Here is a 22,894-nt window from a genome sequence, read left to right as displayed (position 1 = left end):
AACCCATTTATGTATTCCCAAGCCCCTCACCTTGTGTGGATTTGTTCAAGAATTAAATTCTTTGCACTTGCCAGTTTTGGTGACTTCTTATAGTATCAATATAGGAAATCAGGCTTAGTTTGAGGAAGGTTTAACTACTAATTTTTTCAATAATTCCTTTTGGAGCATACATTATACCATTATACTTTTTCCTTTAGTGTTTAATCTTACATGTTACATGCAAAATGCAATGCTCCATGGATCTTGTTATTTCTCTCTGTTGTCACATGGCACCGAGTGTTTGGAACATGATGAGATGGTTAAGGGCTAGGAGAAAAATCAGTGCTTAAAACAAATGTGCCAAAGTTTGCATAGGAGAATTTGGATGACTAAAAATTAAAAGAAAGGGAAACATCATAGGGCAGTTTCATTGTTTTCTTGAATAAAGTTCAGAGAGGTAAACTCAAACCACAAATAGTTTAATTTATATAGAGAGGAACAGAATACCCACATTGCACATTTTCTTCTAAAAACTAAGTATCTAAAAAGAAGGCAACTTGGGCCATCTAATGGTTGTCTTCTGGCTGTTCTGGCAAGCAATACTGAATGTAACCATACATGTAAAGAAATTATTTATTTGGAGGTTTGTAAACTTTTATAGGAAACATATATTTCTAGGACTTAAAATTCTGCTGACAGTGGTTACTAGCCTTTTATTTTAATGCCACATATAACAAGGCAAGCTGCAACGGGCTTCATATGGAATTACAAATGCAATACAACTTGGAGTCAAAAAACAAAGAGGTTATTCCACATGGGTTATTTATGGCAACCCTGTGATTGTACCTTTACAGATATTGGCAGCATAAATAGTGTCAGGGTGGTGGGTTTCTGTGATTGAATTGAAGAGCTGAAGGAGGCTTAGCATATTCTGGGCAAAACACACATTAAGTGACTGTGCGTGAAGAGTATGTGCTAGAATTTATTTTATAAGTATGAAAGAATAGATAAAGCTGCAGAAAATAAAATTATCCTCTTTTATTTGATGTCTCAAGACATTACTTCACTGTACATCATACATAGAAATTAAGTAGGGGAGGAGGAAAAGTCACAGAAGCTCCTTATTAAACAAACTCAAAAATAAAAATAGACAAGTACCTTTTATTTCCCCCCAAAAGGAGAAGGCAGAAGGCAGCACCTATGTATTTCTGTAAGCACCATTGTTCCAGCTGGTGTTGATAAGCACTCCTTTTGGAAAAATGTAAAACCACTGTGTTAAAAATACCTTACTGAAACCTTGGTTGAAAGGTTTGTCCGTGTCTGCATTTCTCCTTTGTGATTTCATCCTCAGCTGTCCGTGCAGGATGTAAATTGATGCCAACACATGGTTGCACTCTCAGGGCCCTTTCATGTTCTTCTCTGCTCTCTGTCCCACCTGCATCCTGCAGGACGCTGGCTCGCAGTACCCAGGAGGGCCAGGAGGGCCAGGGGGACCGGGAACCCCAGGCTGCCCGGCCACCCCCGGGGGACCTCGGTCACCGTCACGGCCTTCCCTGCCGTAGCTGGCTTTGCCCGGTTCACCTGGAAAAGTGGATGCAGGGCTAAATGCTGGCAGCATACATCTTGCATAGCAAAATTAGCAGCCTGTCCTTAAAAGCTGTATGAAGATGCTTTTTCACCGCTCTTAGGGAATTCCCAAAAGGGGTGCTAACTTACAGGACAATTTTCCTCTACCTGACACCCAATCTGCGATTCCACAGCTTCAGCAATGAAATTTCAGTCCCAGTGCTCTCCAGGTGTACAGTGCAGGTCTGCCACTGCACAAAGCTCTGCAGCGTACTCTACTCAGCCAACCCTGCTGCCACCGATACCTAGGGCATGGTAGATGCTACTTGCTACCACAGAATTTCATTAGCTCTCTGGCAAAAGAAATACCGATATTTTTTTCCCCCCACTCAGATGGAGGGGGAAATAGATGTAAAGACTGGAACTGCTGAGCACTAAAGTAGTTTATATTTCTAAGTCTTCAGTGAAGAAAGGAAAAACAGTGATTTCAGGAAGCCTTTTCCAGTGATAGATTTCTACAAAAAACACCTCTGAGTTACACAGACATCCTTGGGATCAGTAAATACTAAACTGTTTTTTTCCTTTTTCACAAGAGAACAAGTAGTTCGTCTTGCTAGATAAACACAGAAGTGTACTGTAGAAATACTGATGGAAATAACATGTTTATGTTCATTCGCTGGCCACTAGAGGCCAGCTGTGCTTCATCCATCAGCAGGAATCTCTCCTGGAGCCATGTTATATAACACTGCAATTAATTACCACAGAAATAAAATAATATCCTAAATTATGAGAGGAGACTTTGAAGGTTGCTGTGACTTCCAGTGACATAATCTGGAGGTTATGGCCTTTTTTGTTTAATTTTTATATATAATTATATGTGCATATAATATACATAAAAGATATATTGAAAGAGGCTACTTTTATTCATGTGTTTGTAACCGCCACCTTTTTTAATGCTTTCTTTACATTTTTCTAATCTTTCTTCACTGAGAAAAATTAGGAGCTGGCTTTTTGCTTTTTAGTTTTAAAGTCTGATTTCTGAATCAGCATCTATGAAGTAAAAATTACAAAGCCCTGCAGTTTTGGAGTTTATTGTTTCATGGACTCCTTTTATATTTTCAAGGCAACTTGAAATATCAATTCTGAGTAAATTTTTAGTATATATCTTCTTTATCCTCACCCTCTTATATTTACCTGGAAGACCTCTTGGTCCAGGATAACCTTTCAGTCCTCTGCCTGGAAATCCTCTTTCTCCTCTTTCTCCTGGTTCACCTAAAGCAAATTCATGAAACATTAGTTACAGTCTGCCTGGAGTATCAGTTTTAGTAAATTCCCTTTCAGAAGTGAACAGTTAATAAATAGAGAATTCAGCTGGTTGTATATATTCTTAGCATCTTTCATTGATGCCCTGACACATATCTGTGTAAAATGTTTACGATTTGATTGGGATTTTTTAGCCATTTGAGTCACACTCAGAAGCAGGTTGGGGGGAAAGAAATCACCTGCAGCTGGACAGTAAGTACCACATGAAATATGTCACAGCCCATATAGCAGGAATAGACCAAAGTCCAAGGATCTCAGGATATTTGGGATGCAGACTAAGGCTACTGGCTTCTGCAAAACTGTACCAGCCCAGTTAAGAAGTAAAAATTCTCAAGTGTTGGTCCTTGAGACAGGCAGTGCAGAGGAGAAAAAAGGTGGCTACAGATGACAGATTCTGTTGATATTCACATAAGGCTAATTTTTGCCTTCACAAAATACTTTTTTTTCCTCATATAATAATGTCATGGAGACTTTCCTTTGATACACACCCAGAGTTTTTTCAAGCCCATATTTTGCTCCAAATCTGAATCATTTTAGTAAGAGGAAGGGTTTTTTGTTGTTTAGGTTGTAAAATTCAAATTCTGTTCACTGTTATCTGTGAATCTATCTGAACTATCAGGAACTCAGAGTGAAGCACTGAGAGTTTTCAGGTTGGCCGCCATGTACCATTATAGCTCTTACACATGAGAGCATTCACTACTTCCCTTGTATCTGTAATGATATTGCAAGGTTTACTCTAAGGTAACTCAGAATCTGATGACAGATTGTGATAGCTTTTTGTCAGTTATGATAAGGATTTTTTTTAATGATAAGGTTTTTTTTGTTTTGTTTTTTTGGGGTTTTTTTGGTGTTTTGTTTTTTTTTTTTTTGAGGGGGGAGGTTAATGCTCTGTTTATTTTTTTCTTTTAATATTAACACAGTGTAGCCTGCTGTGTGTTGAATCAAATTTTGGATATCCCATACATCATCTTTGGATTTCTCTTTCTTTTTTCTTCTGCAGATGACATTAAATTGAATTAAATCAGCAACAAAGCTCCAGCAACAATGCTCTTAAGTTTTGCTTTGTTTGTATTCTGTTCCTTCTCTCAAAGATTTTCCAAATTTCACTTTCAAATAAAATTTGAATCAAAAGTAAACACCCTACTCCAGCAACAGACTAGCTTTTTGCAGAAAGACAATTTTTAAATAAGTCCTTTTTGGAAAACAAATGAAAACCACTGCTAAATAGAAACTAATATATAAATGGTTGTCATAAGACTTTGCAGAAAATTCTACCCTGTAATTCTTTGGAGGAGAATAGAACCTCTCAGTGATAAGCAGAAGATATTTACTTAGATCAAAGATTTTGTGTAAAATGTAAGTCAATTTTATTATGGATTTGTCCTTTCCAAAGAATCAATAGACTCTGGCACCTGGTGAAATGATGTTAAATGGCTTAAGTATTATATGCAAATAAAAAGGTAAATCATTATCAGTCTTTTGTAATGTGAGAAATTCAGTGTGCTTAGAAAAGTAGACTAGATTTTAGTAAAGTAATGACTGCTTACATCAGCTCTTGGGGCCATAAATCTTGCAAAAGTTAGGTCAACAGCCAGGCTGAATGGAGCACAGAGCCACTGCTGGAATCACATGTGGTGTTTGTCATCAAATGACTTCTACAATGTGAGAAAGGACAGGCATCTGCCCTGAACTAGAAGGAAGCAGCTGAGTCAGGGTCCTAATATAGATTCTCATTCTTGAAGACTTTTGAGGTTTTGTGGGGTTTTATGTGCTTAAAAGCAGATTTCTAAACAAGTCTTGGTGAAGGCAGGCCAATGAGCCCTTTAATTGCTGTGGTAACTGACACAACAGTTACAGCAAACAGTTCACATTCCTAACTCAGGATCTGACAGCGTACATCCACAACCTATAGACCAAGGAAGGGGGCAACAACAACAGCAAGACCAAAATAAACAAAAAGAAAAAAAACCAAACAAGCCCTGAAAAACCAAAACTGAGGCAGTCACCAAGTGAAAGCCAGTTAGAGAATTTCTTACCTTTAGGACCTTTACGACCAATCTCACCAGGGGGACCTTTAAGGCCAGGCAGGCCACGGGGGCCAAGCTGTCCCGGAAAACCATTTTCACCAGCAGGTCCTGGAGCACCTGGTGGCCCTGGTTGGCCAGGAAGACCTGGAGCACCAAATTCTGGCCTCCTAAGGCTGGCTGCCAGCTGAGCTAATTGTTCTGCAACGAGCAGGAGGACAGAGTTATGGAGTAAGTGAACAAGAACAAAGAGATTCCCATGATCAATGAAGAAGAATATATGTTCACTGCTACAGGAACCAACAAATTATACTACAGCCCCTTCCTTTATTATACCGCTATTTATAATGTTTATTACAGTTAAGGTATAGAAGACATTTATCCTACTTACAGAGGTTTTTTTTAATACCCTGTTGAGTACAGTAACAACTACTGAAAATTTTTAAAACATGAGCAGCAATTTCATTCTGTAAACTCTTAACATTACAGAGGCATAATAAGTTAAAAGGCATCTTCAATAGCAAGTAGTGAAAATTTTCTTTTGTGTTTAAAGGACAGCATAAATTTTTAAACTCAGTAAATTCCATGCACCCAACCATATTAGAAAAGCTTCAGATTTCTGTGTGTGTCAAGAACTCATCAAATTAGGGTTAATTTAGAGTATCTCTATATTGCTTTAATTTTAAAGTAGGTTATCTCCAGAAACATCTCTCTGCATTCCTCTTCTTTTCACCTATTTTGCACAGCTTGCTGAAGTCTAATAGCAAATACAAAAGGCTAAAAAGCTTTCAGTGAAGTTTGTACTTTTATGTCTGTAAGCACAGCAAGTGATTTGAATACAAAATGTATTTCACACAACTGCTCTGGTCTATGGCCTGCTTACCACAGCAATAGTATGGAATCAACAGGCAGTTCAATGAGGCTACAAAATAAATATAAATAAGGGACTTCCTCATGCTGTGTCCACATTCACATGTGGATTTTCCACCAGGTCCCTTGCTGAGGCCATGCAATTTATTCTGGGTAAGCATGGGGAAAATCTCGGTTGCCTCCACAGAAACGGATGATCCCAATTTAAATACACAAGAAACATCAAATAGTTTTTAGCCTATTTACCTTGCATGACTCTCATGCAAACCTGCTTAATGTGCTGATCACTTGGTTCTTTTCCCTGGGATTAAAAACAAGAGGGTTTTAATAAAACAGTTAATGTCACACATTTTATGAGCATGCTTGATTCAAAAAATGCTGTCAATAAACAGTTGTCACAGTTTAACCCCAGCTGGCAAACACCACACAGCTGCTCACACCCACAGCCCACACCCATGGAACAGGGGAAGAAGTTTAATAAATTGAAAGTAAGAAGATGCAGAGAAAGGGGTAGGAAAAAGGGGTAAAGGAAGAAGTAAATAAAATACAAAAAAGATAAGATATTGCAAGTGGTACAAATGAAGGCATTTGCTTGCCATTCCCAGAAGTTTTCCCTGGTTACATAGCTGAGTGTGATGCCATATGGTATGGGATATCCCCTTGGTCGATTATAGTCAGCTCTCCCAGCTGTGCCCCCTCCCAATTTTTTGTGCACCTCCAACCTACTCACTGATGGCACAGTGTAAGGAGCAGGAGAGCCTTTGATTCTCTGCAGTGTTCATGAGTAACTGAAACATCACAGAATGGCCTGGGTTGAAAGGGACCTTTGAAACCACCTAATTCCAACCCCCCTTCTCAGGGCCCCTTTTAACCTGGCCTTGAACTCTTCCAGGGATGGAGCCTCCACAACTTCTCTGGGTGACTTATTAGTACCTCTCCATTCTTGCAGTGAAGAATTTCTTCCTAGTATCTAATCGAAAACTATACTCTTTCTCTTTGAAACCATTACCCTTTTTCCTGCTCCCATCAGCATGCTACAATAATTATTTTCAGCACAAATCCAAAACATAACCCCATACAAGCCACTATGAAGAAGTTTAACTGTATCCCAACCAAAAACAGTCCATGAGTCACTAAGAGGTGTCCCAGCTCCTGCAAGTGCAACTATTCCAGCTGATGTCAACTTAACTAGCGAGGTAAAGTCTGAGTGATGCTCCTTTGTATCAAACACAGTTTGGTTTCATGCACACTACAGGGGTGGGGTGGGCATAAGAAAACAGAGCTGAACTGAAAGCTGGGGCCCCAAGGATGCAGCTATGGACAGCCCAGGATTGCTCTGGTGTGCACCTCTGTCTGATGAGAGGCACACTGTACTTCAGACTGCTGTGGCACTTCAGTTTGGCACATGCGCATGTAAAACAAGGAGCAGTGTGAGTGAGGGATAAAGGTTCAAAAGATACCAATGTCATGAAAACATTACTTACAGCTGGACCTTCGCTGCCAGGCAGGCCTGGGGCACCCTGCTCACCCTGCAAGCCTCGTGGTCCAGGTAAGCCACGTGGCCCTTCCATGCCAGGCAGTCCCCGACTTCCTTCAGGCCCACGGGAACCAGGGTCTCCAGGATTACCAACCTGGCAAAGAGAGGAATTTCAATAGACTGCTGTACTAGTGATATACTCATTCTGACATCAAAATGGTGACAGGAGCACAAATGCAAAGAAATTACTGCCAAAATGCAGTTTTCAATATATATATTTTTTTTATTTAATAAGCAACTGGAGTCAGTAGTTGTATGAATTTTAAGAGGTCTGTACTCTTACAGGGGAGAAGTGGAAAAATAATCTACTCCATAAAAATAAGTAAATTGGATAGTGATGTGCCTCAAGATGGCTCTCCACCCTCATGTATGTTAACATGGAACATTTCTAGACCTTAGGTTCTGCTTAAGGTATGAAAATTCCAGCTCCCTTCTCACTCCAAATGCCTTTCATGTCCTTCTCTAGAGGGTACCACGGTGTGAGCCTTTACTGTGTAGCCCCAGGCTGTTTGGGAACACGCATTTTTGCTTTGTTTACTCTGCCAGAGCCAGAGCTAGTTCTAGGGCCTATGCTGGAGTTTGCTGGCAGAGGGGAAGGAACATCCTCACACCAACTGACATTGACAAACTGCCTGAACAGATGCAATGCTGCCTTATTTCACTCAGGGAAGGGGTAGAAAGCTATCCCTGACCCTGGAGAATGAAATTATTGATGTGACTATGTCAATATGTCCACTTAAGTACACTGAGTAAACAAAGCTATAGCTTCTGCTCCAGTAATTTAACTAAGAGTTATTAAATATCATGCAGAGGGAGACCTATTCCAGCAGGCACCTCTGAATTATTGTATTGGGTTTGAGTGGCAATGTTCTGGTAGCAGGGAGTCAACAGGTGTGGCCTCCCTAAGAAGCTGCCGAAAGCTTCCTCTGTGTCCAGCAGAGCCAGCTCTGAGACAGACCTACTGGCCAATGCCAAGCCAATTACTGATGATAATAAAGCCTCTGGGATAACATATTTAAGGAGGAAAAAATTATTGCCCAGAAATAATTGCATCCAGAGAAGAGCAGGGTGAGAATAGTTGAAATGACCAATTCTAAAGACATTGAGGTCAGTGCAGAAGGCGGGGGAGGAGGTACTTCCCATTTTTTTTATTTCCCATTATCCTACTCTGACTCTGTTTGGTAACAAATCAGTTAATTTCCCCAGGTCTCTTTTGGCCATGACTGTAACAGGTGAGGGAACTCTCCCTGGCCTCTTCTCTGGGCCCATGAACTTTTTGTTGTATTTTCCTTGGCCAGCTGAGGAAGGGAGTATAGCTTTGGTATATACCTGATGTCTAGTCAAGATCAAACCATCACAGTTGCTTTCAATACAAGTTAATTTACTTCTAATAACCAATAGTAGAAATAACAAAGAAAAATATGGTACAAAAGAAGAAAAAAATTCCACCTAAAAAACCCAAAACAAGCAGGAAAAAAAAATCCTACATACTAACGACTTCCCAAATCTACTGGAAAAAAAAAAAAAAAAAAGAGAGTAACACCCTCTGAAAGAGATACTAAAGAATAAATTACTCAGCTGTGGTATCAGTTAAATCCACAAGATGGGACCATTTTGGTTCCAGCTGTGCTAATCCCAGACAGCCGGTGGCTGTCCCTGTCAGAACAAAACCCAAAGGACATCTTATGCTTTGATAGATACATTAAGAAGACAGAATAATTGCTTTTATGGACTATGCAACTGGGAAGCCATCATTCCTTTCTTCCTCAGACTGGTGAGTTATCATGTTCCCAGATAGATTACTCATTCCTGTGACGGTACTCACTGAGATGGCAAGCACCCTAGGCTCTCATCAACACAAGAGAATTTGAAAAATTTAGGTGGATATAATTTCAGATTTCTCTTCTAACCTATCTCTTCCTCATGTCCTTCTTGTATGATCTTCATCAGCAGTAAATAATCTTTAATTTTCATTTGCTTAGCCCAAAAGTTACCCAAAACACTAATAACACAAGTACAATATTTTTTTGTTATGCTCAGCCTCAGCTCCCCATAAGGAGAACTATTGGTATTTTAGTATCACAGCTCATACTTTCAGATGCTGTAACAATCCAACTCTTCAGTCATCCTGAAATAAAATAATGAATTCAGCTCTCTAGTTATTTTTTTATGTGACATACAGGATCCCACTCACCTTCCACATCAAAGTTGTCATTTTGCAGTAAAATAAAACAAAACAAAACAAAATAAAAATAAGATAAAAACACAATAAAAATAAAATAAAGGAAGCTGGGCTATAAATACTTCTAGTGTCACAGACATCACAATCCAGCTTTTTAACAGTGGCATGCAGCCACTGCACTGAGCCTCCTTTCTATCCAGCACCTACTGTACAAAGGGTGCATTCATTTTCTTGAAAAAAAATACTTTGTTGGCCAGAAAACTTCTGCTGAATGATGCTTCTCTTTTATGGAGTTAGAATCCAGGAAACTAATTCCTTTTCAAAGCTAATTCATTTTAATATTAACTGTATTCAAAATTTAAACAGAAGAAAAGCTGCTAAAACTCATTCCATTTAACTGGAATAAAGAGGTCAGCTTGTTATTTGCATTTTTCTTTCCTTAAATCAGAAAGCCATCTATATGATCTACTAGATCTCTATATTTCTGTAACAATGCTATTCGTTATACTTACAGTTCCCTTTGCTCCTGGTAGTCCCATGTCACCCTAAAAAGAAGACAAACTATATTAGAAGATAGTCTACTTACCACAGACACTACAAATGCAGTAAATATGGCACAATGATTTTTCAATATACAAAGAAATTTCATATATTTAGTTGATTTATGCAAAATTTCCCCACAAACAGCTACAATTCCTTTGAGAATTAAACCTTTATTTTGAGTGGGTTTCGTACAATTCTTTTCTCAAAAAACTTTCCATAAGGTTCAGATGAAAAAGCATGTTTGTTATAATTGGTTTTGTATTGCTTTCCTTGGAATTAGACACATGGCTCTAATCTCTCAAACACAGCTACATCACAGGACAATCTTAGATAGAAGATTTCTTGGAAACCTATAAAAGAAGCATTTTTTTAACCAGGATTTTCTAGTTTCTATGAAGTGACAGAACTATGGATAGTTCTGGTGCTGTGCTTAGTGCTTGAAAAACTGCAACAGAAACTACCTAAAGTTCTGTGAAGAAGCCAAAGCCCCTACAACTTCCTATTTCCAGCAGTCTTTCTCCTGGCTTCAAAAACAGCAAAATCCCTCCATCACCTGACTGAGAATAGCAATCCCACTATTCAGGAATTTTTAGATTTTCCTCTCAACTTTAAAACAAAAAAAAAAAACTTTCAAAATCTTGTAATTACCTGTGAAATAGATTAGCATAACACTGAAGAAACTTAGAATAATTTCTGTAAACTGTACTTTCCTAGTTCCTAAATGTCATTGGTGAAATAACTGGTTTCCAGTCAAAGGAATACGTCATATGAATACGCCATAATTGAAATAGAAATAATTGTTATCCATTTAAAACCAGACTAGCTGCAGCACACTTAAACAACCCATAATATTGCTTCCTGGGAATCTGTACAGTGATTGTAATGCTCCGTTACTGGACATCTATCTCACTAAGCCTTTCAAATCTCAGCCTGTGGGAAAAATACACTCATTTCCAGGATACAACCTGGCTACCATTCTTTGAACAGGGAGCAATTTACTTCCCTTAGAAAGATCAGTTCTGGCTTTGCTGGATGAGACCCCATGGGAGCCACTGGACCCGTGGGTTTCTTTTTTGGCAGGTAAACAAATCCTCTTTACCCAAGGATGCAGGACCCAGGCATTACCAATGTCAATTCACAAAATGCCATACTCCTGGCAATAGATAGATAGATAGATAGATAGATAGATAGATAGATGCAATATCACAGTGCCACAGCCTCTCCTCTTTTTCCTCTCTCTAACAGCCAGTTGCAAATAATATTTCCAAAGAGAAAGTCAATAAAAAATATTTCCTTTAAGTGTGAGTCATTAAGGATATTTATTAACTCTCCTCCTGTTTCACCTGAATTAAACTACTTGCCCATCGTCACTGCCTCAAACACCAAGAATTTGTGTGCCTGTGTATGCATGCATATAAATATTTTTATACATAAACACTCTTCTATATCTAGAAGATGTCTCTTCTGTATCTACATACAAACACAGACACATCCTTTTTTTTCAAGTCAGTCTGTACTACACTGTACACCTAACATAATCTGTATATTTCAGTGCTTTCCAAACAGCAGGAATTGAGTAATTAGGCAAATAGAACTGCTGTACTTTGCAAGGGCCAGTTGGTATAAAACTGAAATATGCCTTTCAGTGATGAAAACATAATGCTCGAAGCACTCCAACAATAGTTTATATTTTTAATTTAAAACAACAACTAATATTATATCAGGTAAAGGAAAAAAAGCGCCTTACTAAGTCACCCTTTTCTCCACCATCTCCTTCTGCTCCAGGTGCACCCTATATCAAAGAAAGATGTACTTCAGTCTTCAGATTTAGTCAATATTATGTAACATTTGGTACTGTGATTTTCAAGTCTCATGATCTTTAACATGACTTACCTGTTCACCCTTAGGTCCTGGTTCACCCACCGAACCCTAAAAGGTTAAAGATTAATTTTTTTTTTTAAAAAAGTCTTCAGAATTTTAAAGTTCAGGTTCTAAAGCATACTAAATGTTATTTAATCCTATAAAGCTGCAAATTTTTAAGAATTACAATGAAAGCAGTTAAATCTTTCTATGTAAGTTATGTGAGAGAGTGAAGTACTAGTATGAAACATATAATCCACTACCACACTGTACAGTACCAATTCTGACTGTCCAGTGGTACATCTCCCCTTTACATGGCAAATGCTCTTGCAGCTGCTACACGGCTGCTCTGAGAATTGCTTAGAAGCTATAAATAAATAAATCCAGTAAGTGTACCACTTTTTCTAGCACCATTATATATTCCATATTGCTATAGGCTATACTTGCCCTGCTAATGTGTGAAAAGCAGAGAGACATCTACAAGTACAATCACAATCTTGTCCTGTGTGCTGTTTAATTTCAAACATTTTTTTTTTTTCTAGAGCAAAACTATTAAGTTTTCAGAACAGTATATCATTTAGGAAAATCTTTTTGTAGTTGTATTCTGTTAGAAAAGCAGTCACACCATCCTTTTAATATTCCTTCCAGTCTGTTCAAGGACAGGCATTGCAAATGAACTATAACTGTGAGTGATAATCCTGGTGCTTGCAAAACAGACAGAGATGCAGCATTCTCTCCCATTTCAGAGATCCATTTAATTCACATAAGATATAGGCATACAGACTGGTGTAGCTTTTACAGAATTTAATAAATTCTGACATGTTCTCAATGTTCTTGAAGATGAAGAGCTAATAGTAAATTATTCACATTACATTCTGACTTTGACATACAACACTGAAAGTATTTTGTCTGAAGTGTTCTCAACATTGTTTCCCAATTACACAAAAAAAGACATTGGTTTCCATTCTAACATTATTTTGGGGGTTCTTTTTCTCCCCTTACTCTTCTTTAGAGCAATAAAATTGCCAGTAGATAAAGCTGACATAGAAAATATTGCTTTTGTGAGCCCATCCTGCAATGTTTGTATAAGCAAATATAAAAATCACAACTGAAACTACTGGAATCAATACTACATTGACTCCAAAAATTGCAATGGAGGAAATAAGGCAAGATGTCAAACTATGAAAATACTCACTTTACTGTCTATCTGTTTTGCAAAAGTCCCTCTCAAATCATACTCAAGAACTCTTTGCAAAACTGCCTGACAGCATGATCCAAAACTGTACCAGGGGCTACTTTAACTACTTAGCAGCACAAAGGATCATGTTGCAGTGCCAGTGGCACTTTGCTTGGTGCTGTTTTAACTGACTACAATAGACAGAGCCAAGTGTAGGAAATCAATTCAAAATACCTGACTCAGAAGCAGCCTAAGTGGTGAATGCTGGGGTCTGGCCATTATCTGTATCGCATGGGCACAAGCACGCCCTCAGATGCTCTGAAGCCTAAGCCATTGCTCTCATGCTGCTTTGTACTGCTCTCTCTGCTAGCCTATGCCAGCTGTGTGCCTGATGCACACAGCTCCTCACCCAAACTAGTGGCAGTCTGCTTCAGGCTCCAAAGGAGGCAAAGACCTAGGCTGTGTCCTCCTTTTCTAACCTGAGAACCCACCCAGGCACAGGGTGACATGGGGAGAATTGATCCATGTGGGCGTGGAAACAGGAACACCGACCCTGCCATTAGCACATGATACTACACTTGTAATATTCAATCATTATTATATCCATTGAACTTTGTCAGCTCTCACTTTTACATATTACTTCAGTAAAAATAATTCTGGTGGTATCTTTGGTGGTGATTTATTCTTTAAGTGGTCATCACCTGCATGTAGACAAGACGCCAACAGGTAGTACACAATATTTAACAGCTTTAGGATCAAGAATGACTACTGATATATCAAATCCATGAATTCTATTGGCTTCTGGCTGCTATTTGCATCAACCCTTACCATGCTGATAAACTACACAACAGAACTTTATAGTATCCCTGTGTACAAAATCATGAAGTCTTGAAATCAGAAAGTGAAAAAAGGATACTTCAGCCTAGAATTTACTCCTAGAAGGGGCTGACCCAAAGATTGGAGTTAACAGGCTACAGAGACTCTTATTTCCAACCTGACAAGGTTGGTTGTGTAAGAATGGTGCAGTTGCAAAAGCTGAAGGGAAGAAGAAGGATAGAGTGGCACAATGCTCTCCAGGCTTGTGACTTGGAAGAGATACTGCAGGTCAGAGCTGCTGGCAATGTTGCAGCCATGCTAAGCATGCCACAGAAAATTCACTCCAACCTCTGTGCAATTGAAAAATAGAATGTGAGTCAAGGATAGAAGTGGAGAGCTAAAAAGCATAATTCGTAGCATAACACTTTGGACTTTAAGGTGTTTGCACAGAGCATTAAACTGATCCCAGGTTTTCAAAAAAGGTCCAGGTGTAAGTTAGTGTCATCTGCCAGTTAGATACTCAGAAACCTCCTGGCTGTAGCCTGGATCTCTCCAGGTCTGTTTACAGCATCCACATTCTACTATTTATCCTAGAGATCCAGACAGTTTATATGGCAAATGAGCAAAATCAAGCACCTTTGGAGGGAGGTTGTCAGCACTGCAACAAATGATAGGTATTTTCCTTCTACCTTTGTTTCCTCAATACCTTCAATCTCCCTCTGGAGAAGTCTAAAATATGAATCATTACCAATCTAATAAAACAGACTGCTTTATGTCAATACTTACATTTGACTAGAAACATGTCCTGATCTCAGCATTAAAAGAAACCAAACAAACATGAAAAAAAGAACCTCAACAACATCAAAGACTTAGAAGATTGCTTTTAAGTACCTGAATAGTGTTTTTTAAAAAACCTGCCAAAAACAACAGACATCCCTATCCAGAAATCCTATGACATACACTAGGATACACAAGGGCAGGATTCCTCTGTTCAGCTAAGACATCCTACAGCAGTTATGCCCATGTCTGACTAACAGTCCAACAGTCCCCTGGTTGTCAGGAGGATGTAAGAGGCACTTCACAAGTGTAATTCATTTAATACTGATGTATACATGCCTCAAGTAAGGAAGACACAGTAGAGAACTTAATGTTTTTATATCAAGGATGTCAGAAGTTTGGCAAGTGAATTCCATCCTTTGCAGTCTCCTATAGCCAAGAGAAGATAAGAAACATCTCTGGCTTTATGTACTGTCTTCACTAACATATATTGAGCAAAGCACAATATATTTTGCAGTTATTGGGCCCTAGAGCCCAATCTTTCCCTCTCAACAAAGTACTTGAAGTGCTTATATCCTGTAATTCTGCATGTCTACATAGTTGTATCAATAGTTGCATTAACATGTGCATTTCCATAGCGGGTCCTAAGACATACTACTGTAGGTAAGGGTTGAAGTTGCAAAGTTCTACAGTGACCACAGACCCCCACTGACCATTTCATATCTGGCTGTGTCAATGATTTTCAGTATGACTTAAGCCTTTAAATAACTCAAATTTTAAAAACCAAAAGAATATTTACACCAGTAATCTTATTCTCTCCCTTAAGTGGCACTGTCAAGAATTTTCCTGTACATGTTTATGAGCTACAAGTAATTAATGGGCACAGAGAGCACCACTTTGAAGCAGTTAAAATATATACATACAAAACAAGAAAACAGACATTAATTCATGGAAAAACTGAACACAGTGCTCAACTTGTTGTGTTTACTCCTGATACCAAACTGCATGTATGAGTGCATTTCTTACCCGGTCACCTTTACCACCAGGAAGGCCTGGAGGACCAGGCAGTCCAGGAAGTCCAATACTCCCCTGGGGACCCTGTGAAAATAAGCCAAGGATGTAAACTTCACCAATCTTGTATAGAATGAACAAGGGTCATACCCTGAAGCAGATAGGGCAGAACCTGATTCCCAGAACAGACTTAGCTTGATGAAAGAGGATTACCTGATGCAAATTGGGCTGATCCAAAGTACAGCACTCGAAACAGAATCTTAGTAGGAATTTATTGCTGACAATCACAACAGAAATTACTTACAGGGTTTTCTACCCCCCAGTCCCTCAACGACAGACTGGTTCTCTTAAAAATCCTTCCCAAGATCTTGCACTCTGCGATTTGCACATTCCTCTGTAACAGTAGGCTCTTTCAGCCAAGACCTCCCCAGCTATGCTTCTGACTGATTCTGTGTAAATACTGCTGGAACTCTGGTAAAAGGTGGCATTCATAATGTGCTCCATTCATTAGTTTCACGTAGCTGTTAGCAGAAAGCCAGTCTCTCACTGCTCCTGTTCCCAGGAGCCCACACAGGAGTGTGCCACTCAGCTTTGCATGTCATAGGATTCATGGGTTTATCAAGTAGAAGAAAAAGTCACACACATCTCCATGTAATTTAAAGCAGTATTTTCTAATATTAGCACAGTCACAGAGGACTGAAAAAGAACCTGAACCACCACTCATTTCAATGTTATTTTCAGTTCCCTGCATAGATAAATGAGTAAGTGTAGTTCAGATGATACTATAGCTCCTTGAAAGTAAACATGAGTACTGAATATAGAAATAAACTGCTTACCAACTTCCCCGGTAAACCTGGAGGACCTGCAGGACCTGTCTCCCCTCTGCTGCCCTGGAAGCAAAAATAGAGGGACAATATTATTTCCTGGAATTCTTCTTGTGATCTGGGAATAAAGTATGGGTTTTTTTTTTCCTTAATATTAAGTGATTTACACTACTTAGCCGTTGGGTTTAATTGAAACTTCTTTTTCATGGTGCAAAAATACCATAGGCATTAAAACCAGTGAAACTTTCTGAGTAAACATTTTTAGTTGACAATGCCATATAACCTTTATTTGGCATTAAATTATTCAAGTAAATAATTTTGTTGAGTGATTAAGCAAAATTAAGTTCCCTTCATGGGATCACACCTGAGAGTTACCTGTGACAAGCACAATCACTTCACTATGACAGCTCTGGCAAGCATGCTTAACTTTAGGCTTCTGCTTAGGTTCATCACCTGAACTCCTATATGACCACATATTTAAAGCACCTGATCCCCAATGCACAAATGTGAAAAGTGAATACAGAAGTAATGCTTAACAAACTCATATAGGTTTTAAAAAAGTCTAGAGTGTTATAGGGAGAGGTAACTTTTGAAAGTCACCATTTATAATAGTGATAAGCATAAATATGTGCTTTACTGCATCTTTATACCTTCAGGCATGTTTATCCATTCAGATCATCATATTCACATTAGTGTTACAATTCCATTTCTTAATGCAGCCATTTGAATAGATACTCTGGGTAAATCTGACATTGAGCCAAACTTGCAAAGACTTTAAACAATTTTTGAGCTAAAGTACCTTTCTCAAAAGATTTTGTCTCTTATGATTAAACTTTGCAGAACAACTCAATAAGTTTTATAGCTTTACTCTCAAATGTACAGACATATCCCTGGACAGATAAATTCAAACAATGTCCCAACACAAGCTTAGGTCTCACTTATTAAACTCTTTAAATTCACTGCTATTTGCAATAAAAGAAAGATTCAACATTTAAGATCATAAAATGTCAAGAATTTAAGTTATTAGTTATTCAAGTTGATAAACTATTTTACAACTACATAGGCAATTTTAGATTAAAGCAGATTTTAGCATTCTAGTGCTGTGTGCAATGGATAATTTTAAATACAGGGGGTTTTTCATAACAAAAACAATATTATAAAATGTTGTGGCGTACTTAATAAAAGGAGATGTTAGACATGGCCTTTTACACTAGGACATAAATGCAATGACAATTTCTCACACAAGCTTAGGAAAGCTAGAACCAAACATAAACAGACTTTTCAATTAATTTCCTTCAAAATATCCTACGGTGTTAAAAATGTCCATTACTTTAAAGCACTTTCCATTTTTTTTTTTTTTTAACATAGAAAAGCGTCTAGAAAAGGAAAAATGTCTCCTAACTCACCTTCATCCTATAATGCAGAAAATGCATTAAAATTTTATTTAATTACAAAATTCTGACTACATCTCTGACCTGGAATGCTGCTATATTTCTGATGCAGGAAAGATGAAGACCACAATTATGATCAACATTAGAAACTTGTTTCTCATATCATTTTCATGAAACTCATAACAGTCATTCATGACTCGTAACAGTCATTGCTTTACAGAGATGAAACAAAAGCAGTATAATCTTCAGACAGTTAAAATCTTATAATAAACCTCTTAAGCACAGCAAAAGTTATGCTGGTCACACAAAATTCAAGAAAAACTTTCATTTTATTTCAATTGTGGAAAAAATTCTTTTGTCAAATGCACAGCCCAGCACTTTGTCTAACACAATGCTTTTCTAAGGAGGCGAAGAAGGAGGTTAGTTTACAGAAGACCAGAATACAAATGCATAGTATTTCCTTGTAAACATTGACATTATGTCTGTAAGGACAAATTATTTCAAACTGTGGGCCACCACTGAAAGATCTGCAGTGGTGTTTTAGCAAGTAAGAGAGTAACTGGAACCCAAAGAATGAAGAATCCCATCCCTAGCATAACTAGAAAGACTGAAATGCTTCCTCCAAGTTACACCAGACCAAAATGGCCCTAGGATAGGTTATATAGGAAGCTGCTTCCTCATAGTGCTGATGAAAAAAAAAGGCAACTTGAAATGTCCTCATGTAAACATTTAAAATGCAACATAATTCATGTCCTAGAAGCACCTACATTTTCCCCACAGCCTATAGGAGGGTTCTGTAACAGCTGGTTCAAGTGTTGATATCTGTTCTTGGTCAGATGAAATGTTCCTCTGTGCTGTAAATCACTATGGGCAGGAATTAGAGCAGAGGCGGTTTGGCCCTGTCTTCAGCCTACCTTCCTTCTACAGCAGCCCTCTGTGTAACAGCACATAGCTTCAGGCCACCCACAAACCAACAGGCATGCTGCACTGGTTTTAACAAAAAAGACTACCAGACTCTGCATGGTTTTATGCACTTTTGACACACTTCAGAATCTGTACTTTTCCTAGAGGTGAAACGCTTTCAGAGGGAAAGAAGTCACTCTAGTTCAGAGTGAGCTGAGGCAGGCTTGTATCCATGCTGGTGAACATTCCATGCCTCTAGGAAAAGGCACATGCAAAGGGTAAGAGTGAAATGGTAGCACAGCACTGCAATCTGAACACCACCAGGATGCAGCCCTTCCACAGATCCTGTGCTAAACTCTGGTTACCACAAAATTTGCCTTCTCTTTGTTTCAAGGCACAATGGCTGAACTGTTCAATTTGTTTAAAGATTTAATGTCTTTCTCACAGATCTGTTATATTCACCTTTTTAACCTAACATGCATAAGATGATCTTACAGTATTTACAGCTGACCTTCCTTTAACTAACCTTCAGTGAGGTTTTCATCCTCACTGAAATTTTGAAGACTTGATCTTTTTGTAGAATTCTCACTGTTACAGAATGCAATCTCATGCTAAGAGAGTTTCACTGACTTACTGATTTCTTGTTCACCAATTGAGTGGAAAAATAATAAGAATGAGAATACATTCCAGGTAATTGGCATCTCACTTGGTTGCCCAGATAATTGAAACAATAATTAGAATCACTTGAGATGTAATCCACAGCATATACTGTAATGACCCTTTACTTAATGGTTTTTACTTTAAAAAATTGTTATTAATTATAAGTAATTTGTTATATATTATTAATTATATGTCCTAGGACTGCCAAAGAGAATTAAATCTGTGTAAAGAAGAACAAACAAAGTACATTTTGGATTTTTTAAACTTCATATTCAAAGTTTTTTGCAAAATGTAACCCATTTATCAACTACATTCTTATGAGACTTAAACTTATGAAATTTTTGTCATGCAAAATCTCAAAGGAAATACTCATTTAAGTTCAAGGATTTATCCACAGAAGCATCAATGGGACTCTTTGGCCCTCAATACAGATTGAAAAGCATATAAATATGTAAACTAATATTTGATAGAGAGTAAATATACAAGTAACTTTCTCTGAGACTTTAAATGTAACTTTGCAACTTTGCCAGAGAAATAATTAAATTGTACTACTCGTGATAATGGTAAGAAGTAGATATAGCATGAAATGTTCTCTCCTCTTAACAATGCCATGCTCTGAGCAGAAGAAGCATCCCACTAGCTGTCATTCTCTTCATAAGTGATACTGTGGCCAAGTCTAGAGGGCAGAGATCTTTCATTCTACGTCTACAGTGTTAGCTGAAGTCCAAGGCAGCTTTGGAACACTAGCTCCATAACAAATCCATTTTTTTTACCCAGGTTACTGTCTACACAGCTTAGGAGAAGCCAACATTGTGATACCTACTGACATCCAGTAGGTATCATGCCCAAAATTCAAAGGAAGTTGTTGTTGGAGGAGGAGGGGTAAACAAAGAAGTATCAGACAAGAACCTGGCCATGATGTTTAGGAAGACAGGGATGGATACCAGGAGAAGTGAAGAGGCTTGGAGCTCATAAAGTTTGACTGGGATATGTAGTCTGCAAGCATGACAGAAAAAGTGCTACCCTGTACAGACCATGCTGCAGAACTGGGCAGGGTCAAAAGGTTTAGTCACATTCATCCAGAGGCTTAGGTTTACTGGATTAAAAGTACCTGCCAAGACTGATATGTGCTTTTTCCTCTTGACTCTGCTATAAACATTCTAATGTTAACCAACCCCTTTAGCTCTACCTTGAACGTAAACTATGACAGCACTTGTGGGACATGTCTGAATTTATATATAATAAGAACATTTGTTCACTAATTCCTAAACATAGCATATAAACTGAGACAAGGACATTTCATCCTACCATTAAGAGCTACAGAAAGTAGCATGTTATTTCAGTTGCAGTCATGTAAAAGGAATATAATAGAAAATCTACATTTTAGTTACTGTAACTAAACTGCATAGGGTAGCCAAAGTAACCTTTCAGCATAGGCAGGACAGAAATATCTTTAAAGACCAGAAAATTATTTAGCTGAAAGTAATTTAAGATGCTGAAAACAGCATTCTCCTCTAACTTTAGGTTGTGTGACATTTGAGAAGTAAATCCAAGGTACTCTCCAGGTTTTCTTTTTATTGTGAGGCACTTCCAGAGAGGAAGTCAGCCCAAATGAACAGGGCTCCTCAGAAGTCTCTCAGAGGGGCTATGGTATCAAATCTTAGGCAGCTGGATATCTAGTCTGTGTTGCTAATTTTGGGAAAACATGTATTGTTTCCTAATTACAAAGCAACATACATGAATACTGGCCTGCACATACATCAAGTTTGCTCAATTATCTAGACACATATTGAACTTTAAGTGATTACTTCAATACTACAAGCTCTCTGCAAAACCACAGAATGCAATACAAGCTCTAAAAATGTTAGCAATTTATAGGTTAAATAATTGAAGAAAAGCAAGGGATGAAAAAGCAGAGGCAGGGGTCAGTACTTTCTACAGAAACTAAGTTAGATTACTAAATCTCAGAAAATATAGAAGAAAATGGTTAAGCAGCTTAGGGAGCATGACTAAATTCCACTAATTAGGAATGACACTCTCACATTTGATAATTCCTTCCCTTGGCCCACCTGCCATGATGACCGACTTAGAAAGGTTTAAATCACAAATGAGTTTGGTAATTACTTGGTTGGAACAATGTGAAGCAAACATAAGGTTAACCAAGAGTGGAGTGGAGAATATGTTTCATTTAGAAATAAAATGCAAAATTTCCACATTGCTCCAGTTGTTTTTCCAGTTTATTGAACACATGAATAGCAAAAGGGTTTTTTCCCCCTACCCACTCAGTTGCAAGTTGATTTTTTTTTTAAGGAAAAGCAATAATAGACTAAAATGGTACTTTTTAAAGCAAGTTTCTCTTAGGGATCTATGTCAGAGGTGAGGAAAAAGTTTCCTAACACATGAGTTTTCTATGTGTTTTTAACTACAGCTAGTAATCTTGTTTTCAAATATTTAGTGTCTGCCAAGTGAAACAGTGAAACAGATTCACAGAAAGCCAAAATTCGAATCTTCTGTTCAGTAACAATATCTTCCAACTGCATTCCAACAGCTGTTTAACAATAAAATACACTGAAATTGCATGGTTTATGACAGAGGACTCTACAAATTATTTGGCAAACAGTACAAAAGTATAATTTGTCCCACAGAGACACTGATGATAGTGCTCTCTTGTGTAACCTTTCAAAAAAGTACACACTAGTTGAAGTGAAAAATTTTTTCTCAAAAATGTCTTTTGCGAGTAGAAAAAGATGAAAAGCCCCATGATTTTTAAATGTAACACAAATGTAGGAATGTAGGTTTTCCCTCAAGCAAATACCAGCCTGCTGGCCATATTAGCAGTCAGCCTTGTTATCTCCCCAGACCTTCCCCAGATGTCCTTTCCTCTGGAGTTCTGACCCTCCTGGAGCTGCCAGCCATGCTGTCTCACACAGTTGCAATGCAAAGAACAGGGGTAAGAGAAATAGGGCAGTGAAGAGGATTTCATGTGGCTGTTGCTGTTTAACCAATATATTAGGGGATTGCAATTCCCCATATCCTGCAAAATATCAAGGTTTTTTCTTTCTCCAAGGAATAAGCCCAACCCCTCCTGACTTCTACCTGTGTCTTCTATAGCAAGAATAAAATGAAGAAAAGGGGTACAGGAGAAAGGAAAGAACTGAAGATATTTTTATTGGCCTAGTTCTTATTTTGAGTTATCCACTTTATAACTATTTGAAGAGTAACCATAAACTCCTCATGCTTTGAAAGTGTTTGGTTGTGCAACTTTGGTCTAAAACAAGCAAGTGTTAAAGCTGAGGGAAAATTTTAAATTATGAAAGCAACAAAAGAAAAATGATATTTTAAAATTCTCTTTAGAACACTTATACTTGAATTATAATTGCTTTCTTCAACTTATTGCCAAATTGTCTAGTTTTAGAAGTTTGAAAGTCATACTACATAGAATTATTTAAAC

At 38.0% G+C, this 22,894-nt stretch overlaps 1 protein-coding gene across 1 annotated transcript in view; it reads right to left on the bottom strand.

Moving 5' to 3' along the window:
* Window positions 1-1,005: 1,005 nt before the first annotated feature.
* The window catches only part of COL9A1 (collagen type IX alpha 1 chain), a 62,001-nt gene continuing 40,112 nt past the window's right edge, over window positions 1,006-22,894 (bottom strand). The window contains exons 29-38 of the mRNA XM_021530152.3: window positions 16,502-16,555; window positions 15,681-15,752; window positions 11,918-11,953; window positions 11,772-11,816; window positions 9,994-10,026; window positions 7,247-7,393; window positions 6,009-6,063; window positions 4,905-5,093; window positions 2,740-2,817; window positions 1,006-1,560 (exon numbers count right to left, since the gene is read on the bottom strand). Of these exons, the coding sequence (XP_021385827.2) occupies window positions 1,376-1,560; window positions 2,740-2,817; window positions 4,905-5,093; window positions 6,009-6,063; window positions 7,247-7,393; window positions 9,994-10,026; window positions 11,772-11,816; window positions 11,918-11,953; window positions 15,681-15,752; window positions 16,502-16,555 (894 nt within the window). The 3' untranslated portion in view covers window positions 1,006-1,375. The remainder of the gene's footprint in view (window positions 1,561-2,739; window positions 2,818-4,904; window positions 5,094-6,008; window positions 6,064-7,246; window positions 7,394-9,993; window positions 10,027-11,771; window positions 11,817-11,917; window positions 11,954-15,680; window positions 15,753-16,501; window positions 16,556-22,894) is intronic.

This window comes from Lonchura striata, chromosome 3 (genome assembly GCF_046129695.1).
Source record: "Lonchura striata isolate bLonStr1 chromosome 3, bLonStr1.mat, whole genome shotgun sequence".
In the NCBI taxonomy this organism is placed as follows: Eukaryota; Metazoa; Chordata; class Aves; order Passeriformes; family Estrildidae; genus Lonchura; species Lonchura striata.
Note: the sequence above shows the minus strand (reverse complement) of the source record. Positions and strands in the feature narration are given on the sequence as shown.